At 38.3% G+C, this 9,780-nt stretch overlaps 1 protein-coding gene across 1 annotated transcript; it reads left to right on the forward strand.

Moving 5' to 3' along the window:
- The first annotated feature begins 1,135 nt into the window (after positions 1–1,135).
- LOC134535530 (uncharacterized) lies at positions 1,136–4,875 on the forward strand. Its single transcript, XM_063374674.1, has 2 exons — positions 1,136–1,534; positions 4,127–4,875. The coding sequence occupies exons 1-2, from the start codon at positions 1,487–1,489 to the stop codon at positions 4,799–4,801; spliced, it is 723 nt and encodes a 240-aa protein (XP_063230744.1). The 5' UTR covers positions 1,136–1,486; the 3' UTR covers positions 4,802–4,875.
- The last annotated feature ends 4,905 nt before the right edge of the window (positions 4,876–9,780 follow it).

Genomic DNA, 9,780 nt, shown 5'->3' on the forward strand with positions numbered 1-9,780 from the left:
AGCTTGTTAATAATAGTTATTTTGGCATACTCATGAAAAACTAAGAAAGCAGCAGAAAATAAAGGTGGTGCGCAGTAACAAGTACCTCTGCAAGCCCATTACATGCTTCATATACAAAGGTTACACATCACTCTAAAAAAAAATTTGTACTTTTACAAGGGAATTTCTTGGAAACCCTGTTGCCAAGGATATTTCTTGCAAAACTACAAGGCAGAGCCTTGCAAAATCGCACATCGTACAAAGCTCTGTCTTGTAGTTTTACAAGAAATATCCTTGGCAGCAGGGTTTCCAAGGATTTTTCTTGTAAAATATACAAAAATTTCTTTCAGTGCAGTGTACGATGCCAGACTGGTGCTGGTTGGTCTATCCCAAATCAGCATATTCTTCAACAAGTCAATATATAATTGTTTTACAGTTCTCAATCAATTGAAGATCTTCATGCATGATTTTCATTATGTAATGTATCATTATAGACTGGGACTGGCTTACATGGGTACTGGCAGCCTTATTTTTCACAGACAGCTGACTTCTATTAAGATCTCCAGAGCGACCCCACACTGCTGCGGGAATTTGATCTGAGTATTACCCCCTGGTCATGCATTGCACTTGACTGCCAATGCAATAGTTGTTGGTAAGTTCAAGAACAAGTGTGGTGGGAGGTCCATGACCGTTTTTGTCAGATTATGAGCTAAATTTTATTCCCCCCTAGTGTGGTGGGTTAATAGCCATAATGGCCAAAGACATTCAGAAGTACATTTTTAATAATTTAACAACCTACGAAGACTATGAGGGCTCGTTCTCAGGATACAAGGATGTGCATCCTAGTCCACACTATCTGTTCACACCAACAAGATGTGTACTCCAAATGCACAAAAAAGCTGGTACTGAAGTGGATGCATAATAAACATATTCACGAATTCTCGAATAATGCTTTACAAAGATTTAGGACGTTTACACATAAAGAAACAAGACTCGTCATTCACGATCCCGAACAGTATCTGACGGAAAATATCGCGTGCCTCGGGCGGCATGAGCAAACAGCCTGCCTCGCACTTGCGTCCTTCGGCGCGGGCGAGGGTCTGGTGCAGAAGGAACACCTTCTAGCCTTCAGCTCGCCTGACGACCTCCCTACGCTGTGTGCCGGGTGATTTCAGGAAGTGAAAAGCCGATATTCCGCGCGGAAGCTAAAATTGCAAGATCGCCGCTTTCAAAAAAGACTAACTTATTGAAGATTACGTTCAGCCACCCCGTAAAGCATACTGAAAATTACATGCACGCAAGAATAACCGTTTAAAAAATAGCCTTATTTTTGGGATGTAAATACGTGAAACTCACAATTGTAGTGACGTAAGCGACGTGATGCTACCGTTTGCTCAGCTGTGCTGCAACTGCGCCTGTGACTAGCTTGCCGGTATATAAGACCACAGGTCAGGATTTAGCAAGCACTCTTCAACTGTCTCAGCTGTCAGCACCTCACTCGTCCACGATGCAGTACAAGGCTCTCTTCTTCCTGGTAGCCCTCGGGCTGGTGCAGGTAAGTTCTGCTTCAAAACAAACATTATTAATGGTTTCCTAAGCTTTGTTTTATATTACTAAAAACGTTCTATGTTTATTTATAAAGTCCGCTAAGTAAAAATTTAAAAAAAAAATATATTTTAAGGCGTCTTCTTTTAAAATGTAATCGTCAAGTTACTTGGCGCCAGTTTCATATTTTACAGGTTAGTATCTCAGCAAACCATATTATTGGCATTCAATCAAAGGGAGCCTTTTCCTATTTGTTTACACGATTATAGGGTACCATATATACCCCATTTATCAATCACACTTTTAATTTGCTCATATGTAGGGTCCTACCTACTGTTACTGTAGACACAGATTCTAACTGGTCTGTGGAAGGATAAATATTCCTGATTCTGAAACTTTACAATGTATTTTCTTCACCCCTTCAAACAGGTAATATATAAGTAGGTCCATATCGCTAATGCCGTGTATCGAATTTTTTAAATTTTTAATAGAACCATCTTTTTGGGTTTATTTTATTCGTTTAGTTGCCTGACAATGATCACTATTTTATATATTTGTTGTCGATAAATGTTAAGTTTTTCTTAATTTTTGTCCATTTTTATTATGTGAATATAAACCGTATGATCTAAGTTTATTCCAAAGTGTGTGTATTTTTAAAATCAGTTTCATTAATTTTTGTGATATCTTTTTTTTTTTTATAAAAAAGTTGACTCCCTTTTTGGCAAAAGGAAATCTATATTTATGGCATTATCGTAACAATCCAAACTAATCGAACTTAGCGATAATTTTAATGAAAATAATTAATTGAAAGTGCTTGTAACTGTATAAAATTACTTCAAGTGGAAGATATCCATAACTATATATATCTAAGAGTTACTCTGACTTAAAGTGAGATTAGTACTGGTTAATAGGCATTGTTCTTTATATATATCCTTTTTTAATATACCTATGGCATAAAAATTATATTTTGTAACTTAAAAAACCCATTAACACCTTAAAAATGTTTTAACAACTACTTATAGTTTTAACCTAATTAAAATGTTTAGTTTCAAACGCTCCAATGTATTTTAGACTAAATGATATATTAATTTATTATTAAAATACAAAATCATCCACGATGACAATGGTTATTATTCTTTAAATAAGATTTCGAAGAGATAGTAAGAAAATAAACATGGATAGGGCGCTTTTGGTTGTTATACTGATAAATTAATTGTAGGACTGTGGATATGTGTTAAAAGTTGCAAAATTTACTGACTTATTCCGAATACTTATGAATCAATGAAAATCACTAAAAAAATAAATTCAGTGATTTCAGTCTCAAAAATAAACTGTATCGACCAAAGGGAAAATTGGAGACGTTCGGAAATTTGTGAGTCAATATATTATTTACAGTAGTTTCAGCTGTTTAAAAATTTAGATTGCAGACATTCAACTGTCTCTTCTTCTCTTCACTAATGTTAAGTAAGCCTACAGGAGATCAGGGACTGACACTGCAGTAGCAGGTCACTATATGATGGATCCCCATCTCCGTCGATAATGGGGTTCCAGTGAATAAAGTTGTTTGCAGCCGCTGGCCAACTGCGAGTGATACCTCGGTGTTCTTCATTAATGAGGGTGCCCCATATATCAGGACATGACTTTATATTTACGTTTAACACATTGAAACTAGTAGACTTTTTCAAAATTGTAGCTTAAACATTCACACATATTTTGAATTTTTTCTTTATTATCTGTGAAAGTTTCTTTATTAGTATTTTGGGGCATACAGATAAGAAGAATTAATTGAGTTAGAGAACTCAAACCTTTTAGGTTTAATGGTAATTCTACTGGCTTATTAATATTATGGTTTCCAATTCTGTTTCGATTTTTTTGCTTCGCTGTCGAAATCATTAGAAATAAAATAAATTATGAAATGCCGGGTAAAATGTATTTGAACATTTCAGAAATAAATTCCAAACTTTTCTTGAAGTAGCCAGTAAGAAGCATTGCCTTTATACCTAAAACGTTTTAGTTACCTTTAATAGTTGATTCTCTTATGTATGCTTCAAAAATGGTAAAAATTAAGATTTGACAGCTAATTATGCAAAAAATATTCGATTTACATATTTTTTATTCTGTGAAAGTAAAACCATTGAAATAGTCTTCATGTTTAACACAGTTTAAATTTTATAAAAAATCTGAAATGGGAGGAACCAGACAGCGTGCCGAGTTCGAAGTGTTAACACGTCGTTTACAAACTAACCATGATTAATAAAACGACTCTGATAATGAATTACAAGCGAAAGCCGTTGCGACTAATTTAAATTTTTTAGTTTCATCCTTTAAGTTCTGACAGCAAAATATACCTTTAAATCATTGAATTCACGGGCCATTTAGTATCAAATATTTGGCACACAGTATCGTAAGCATGATAGGTTCTTTGTCTATCATATTACAATATAAAATTATACGATGAAAGCTAGTTATAGGATGGCGCATTAGCGCCGTGAAGACTGCAACCTAATTCAGTGTCTAGCGCGTAGAGGCGAAGATGCGTGTGATGCGCGAGACAGTGTCGTCTTTACAGCTGTGCTAACTGGTGTGTGGTGTGTTTTCGAAGGGGATCTCCGCCAGCTCCAATTCCAGCACCAACGCCAGCATCGTCACCAGTGTCAACACCTCCGTGGCTGAAGATGTCAACATATTCTCAACCCTGATACAAGCGGCCATCAACGCATCGGAAACCTTCACCAACCAGACGAAGCTGGAAGAGTTGTTGAACAAGACCGAGGCGTACCTGAACCAGACGGCGGCGTCCATCAAGGCCCAGCTCAACTCTTCTTCGGCGGCGGTGAGCGAGGCGGTCGAGGAGGAGATGAGCAAGTTGTCCGACGCGTGGTCCAACTTCACCTCAGCCGCCGCCAACGCGACCTCCAAGTCGTCCGTGAGCGCCGCCATGGCCAGCGCCCTCTCTTCTTGGGAGAACGCGACCAAGAACGCGATCTCCGCGTGGCAGAACGCGACCAGCAACGCGGAATCCGCGTGGGCGAACGAGACTTCAGCGTGGCAGAACGCGACAAGCAACGCGATTTCTTCAGCTGAGACCGCAGCCAACGAAACGGCTTCTGCATGGATGAATGCGACGAGTAACGCGATTTCTTCAGCTGAGACCGCAGCCAGCGAAACGGCTTCTGCATGGAAGAACGCGACGAGCAACGTGGTTTCTTCAGCGGAGACCATAGCCAACAACATAAATAATGCTATCGAGTCTTTCATTCCAAACATTTTTGGCTGATTTGTAGTCATTTTCAAAATGTGACAAACTTGTATTATAGTATATAATTAAATTTCTCGCTGAGAAATAACTAATATCGATATGATTATTATTTAAATCTATTATTGATGAGAGACCAGTCTTTTGAGATGGACAAACTTATTTCATGCGTAAACCCGCAGGAAGTAGTAGTTTGTGTTTAAAGAATCTCATGCAATATTTGTAGTTGAGTCATTTTTAAGCAAGTACTTTTGAATACATTTAGCCACAGTAAAGTGTAGCAATTTTTTTTAGTACTTATTTATATCTTCATGACAACTCATATTATTTACACAAAATTACTGCATCTTACGAATGATTGAGAATTTTGAACTTTCTTAACTGCCATAAATTATATTGCATCATTTCTTGCATTTTTCTTTATAATTGCCACATTCAGATTTTAACGAATAGTCTACCCACAGAGAGTACATAATATCGACAGCAATTGTAAACATAATTATTATTTTTGAGATTTCTCTGATGTTTATGTATATCATGTTCATCAAGTCGATCTATGGCTGGATTCCCGGCGGGGTCGAACCCAAATTTTTCTGCAAGAGAGAAACGACGTGAACTTTACCTTGAGCTGGCGAGGTTTCATGGGATACTCCCTTTTCCCCCCGCCCATTCATTCCATAAAATTTCCCTAATGTGTACTACATATTTTAATTTATAAATTTACATTTTCTCATGTTAAATGATGGCAATTTATTAAGTACTTAGTATAAATTAAAATCTCCCACTATTTATTATGGCACAATATACTGTAAGGTTTGGGCCTAAACCCCGGCCAAACCAAACAACTTCCGCAACCCGCGACACAGTAAACTCCTATATTGCCCCGTACCGCGAGCGCAGGTAAACCCAAAAAAATATTAAAACCCAAACTAATGGCAGGCTCAAAAAAATACTAATAAGATTGCGAACAGTGAGAGGAGGCAGCAAGTTAAAAAGATGCAAAAAGTATATGGCAGCATTTAATAAATATGTATATAAATATACCATAAAATCGTTTCATCACAAATCAGCGCATACATCTTAAAATACATACCCTATTACTACTTATAAAAAAATATTGCTACATAATAATACTAAAAAAAAATACTTTAACAAATCCCCCAAAAAGGTATATTTTGGATCATATACTTCGGAGCTCCGAAAAATTAAATGTAACTACTAAACAGGCATTAAAAATGTATAATAACATATTAATACAAATACAAATATAGATACGCACCGGGCGTAGCACTACCGTAAATACCAATTAACAGAAATTACCATAAAATAGGCGAACACTAGCAAAAATTTGACACACCTTAGCATCCAAATCAAAATATCAAAAATTTAGCAAATTACAAATTATGGGTTAACAAGCCCTTCTCAGTTAAGTCATTTTCTAAAGGTCGACGCCTTTTTTCTTCCACGTCTGGCAGGCATTGGGTGAACACGCTGAACGTAAAATCCCAGTTTCAGTGTTATTACTCCGTTAATTTAAATCTCAAAAATCCACAGATTATAGTTTCGCACCAGGGGTCAAAAGGGTCAACGGGGCAGTGGCACGGCTGGCACTTACTTGCTTTTTTGACGTCGAGATGTCCGGTCACCAAATACACTCGTTTACTCACGAGTGTTTTTAATGGCAAACCCTGGCCATAACACCTTACCATAGCTGCGGGTAATTGTACGGATATGACGAATCCTTCGTCATACCGTCTTGGAGTTTTGTTTGGCGCACATAATTCATCCTTGGAAAATCCTCGCGACATTCACACACGCCTCACCAACCACTCGCGTTTTCATCGTACCAACGCGTTCTAAATTATATATATATATATATATATATATATATAAACCCCGTTCATATTCAAAAGGAAGACTCATATTCAAATGTTCGACCAGCAAGTCACTTCGACGTGGAACCATCACCATGGCCAACCCGCGTTTTACTCACGTCCGCGCCCGCCCGGGCCCACCAGGCGACTGCTGCTCGCCAGTCTCCCCTGACGTCACACACACTCAGCTGTTCTGCTCGCGCGCCGCCTAGTGCAGCGATTACCAAAATCTTCTTTAGTGTTCTTGAACATTAGAGACCAATTTAATAACTTAAAATGTTAAAATTAAAAATAATAAGACTAAACAAGAATTACAATTTCCTTTCTTAAAAACAAAATATAACAAACTTAAATTCAAAATAACTCTAATTACCAGGGCATCCGAAAAGGTTAATAAAATAAGTTAACCATTTCTACCAACATAAACATTATCAAAGGTCGAGGCTGTAGCACACATGCTACAATACTTCGTTATACAAGATTCTCTGTCACTCTAAAATTTAATCTGTAAAAATTAAGGTTTTGAAATATTAACACTATGTACAGTTGGATAATAATAGAAAACCATTAGTTGCTGCGTCCTTTATCAATGTCAGTTTCACTGTTGGCATCCATTGTCTTGCTGTTCAAGACAATCCACGTGTTTAAATATTTTTGTTACAAGGCTACAAGGCTACAAAACAACACGGGTTCATGACTCCACTGCTCCAAATGTTCCAAGTTATCCAATTGCTCCAAACGCACCAATTTATTCAAATAGCTATAACTGCTCCAATTGCTCCAAATAATACAACTATTCCAAAAGCTCCAATCGTTTCAAGTACTCCAATGCTCCAATTGCTCTAAATACTCCAATTTTTCTAACTGCTTTAATTTCCCTAACCACTCCAAGTGATCCAATCGCTGAAACTGCTCTAGTGTTCCAAGTACACAAACTGCTCTAATTGCTCCGTTTTGAAGCATTCGACCTGTCTGGTTGGTACCCATTAGTGACATAAACTATACAGCTCATTCTCCCATCTATCAAAATTTACAACACAAAGCAGTACCCTAGCGATAACTTATTTAAAACCTTCATTATGACATCATAAACTTAGTTTTTTCCACACTAATATTCAGATAAGTTTTATTATGATATTTATAACGTTATCAGTAACCAATGAAAAGTCTAGGGAGCACCATAACAATTATTTCAAGTGTTTCGTAATCTTTCAAACGGGCCCAGTTCCCCGCACTAAGTTGTTACACCTTCTAGGACCCACAATAAATTATTTTTTTGAACTCAGAATGAGATTTAAGGAAGCAAGTAATTGTTTGACAATAGTGTCAATCATAAATATCACATTTATACACTGACATAATTCCTCATGTTCTCTTGTTCTTTTTAATAACTTGAAGAATTCTTCAATATCATAGCTGCTCTTGGCGTCAACTTATGGCAGTAAACAAGACCATTGGAAACAATCATAATAACACCAATATGTATCAGAAATAAATGCTCAAAATTAACTCTACAAAGATTATATTTTTTTTTAATTACAAAATTCAAGAGTGCTTTTCTACAATAAATGTCTGCCATTCTGAGCCCTTCATTCTAATGCGATTAAATTCAAAAATGCATATTTTAAATAAAGGGTTAACCAACAATAGTTTGACAACTAGCCCAAAAAATAAGTCTTTGAAGTTTTATCTGTAGTTTATATTCTGTTTGAGGACTGTTCGTCCCAAACCTTGCCCTCGACACTTAAGGCCTTTACTTTACTGGCTCATCACTCGCCTTGAGCCACACGCAGTTCCCGGTTTGGAGTGCAGTGAGTCACCTGTCTCCTTCCCCCTTGGTGCTCCACACGGACTCGGCTGGCGGCGGCTGCTGGCTGACCTTCACCACGAAGCCCAGAGACATCTCTGCACCCACATTGAGGGTTTTAGGTGAACCTATGAACCTACACTTGTAGTCTCCAAGTGCCTGCTACTCGTGTCTGCTTTGGACAAACTCATGTCTCGTACCACTTCCAGTTTGTACCGTGATGGCAGTTACTATCACTGACTTGGGGTGCACACACATACACAAACACACTGCAACCCATGTCACTGTCTTAGACCAACCAGCCGTTATTCAAGCTTCCATCTGTACTTATAAGTCCTTCGCTCACTTAGTACTCCAATTCGCTTCCCCCTCACTTGCTCGACAAGTAAGCACTTATAGTCGTCGGCGAGTTGCTGAAGACATACCCGAGTACTCTCGAATGCCGAGGAGCAAGTTTTCAGTAATTTACTCGCTGAGCGAGTTCGCTACGCTTGGGTTGAATTAATTTCTTGCTGGTCTTCGAAGTTCTTCGTCTACTGCTTCCTCTGGTCATGGGCCAAGTCCTTCCTCAAGAAATGCAGAAATGTCTCTTACCCACATCGATACTTGGGTACTCTGGGGCAGCGTGATGTCTTATATATGGGCGGTGGTGAAGGCAGCGGCGCCATAGTGGTCTTCGGTTGGCGTGACACTATCGGTTAGCATGAAGGAATCCCTAAGGGGGCATTTATAGTCGCTCGGCCCCAACGAATTCGCCCACCAGAACCGCCTGAAGTCTGGCTACCCTGCTCCGTTCCGGTCTCATGTGGTGATGCGTTGTCGACTTCAGCCACGTGTGATGACGTTGATCATGTCGCAGTGGTTTACCCCTTCCAAAAAGTCTTTGCAGGCAAAGGCAAATTTACAAACTGGATGTACGGTGGTTGATCTACAATTAGGCGTATCCGGTGATTAAACAGATGGTGGATGAAGAAATTTACAGGTGACATATTATACCTGCAAAGAAAGTGTCTCGATAGTGTTTCATTGAACAAAATGCTATACATACACAGCAATATTTGTTCGTTTTCGTGAAATAATTTCTTTGGAAATTGTGAACATGTGTTTGTTAACGAGAAGTTTGGTTTTAATATTCTGCATTAAAAACCTTTAAGGGCACGAGAGAAGTGTAATCTTAACTGTTTCCCATGTGGAATCATCACTGTCGTGACATCACAATTCATAGAAATACTGCTGCTGTGTTCTGTCCAACATGGAAGGGGGGTAGCGTCCCTGACACACACTGTTTAAATACAATTAAAAATATGGAATACCAAAAA

This window comes from Bacillus rossius, chromosome 8, assembly GCF_032445375.1.
Source record: "Bacillus rossius redtenbacheri isolate Brsri chromosome 8, Brsri_v3, whole genome shotgun sequence".
Lineage (NCBI taxonomy): Eukaryota > Metazoa > Arthropoda > Insecta > Phasmatodea > Bacillidae > Bacillus > Bacillus rossius.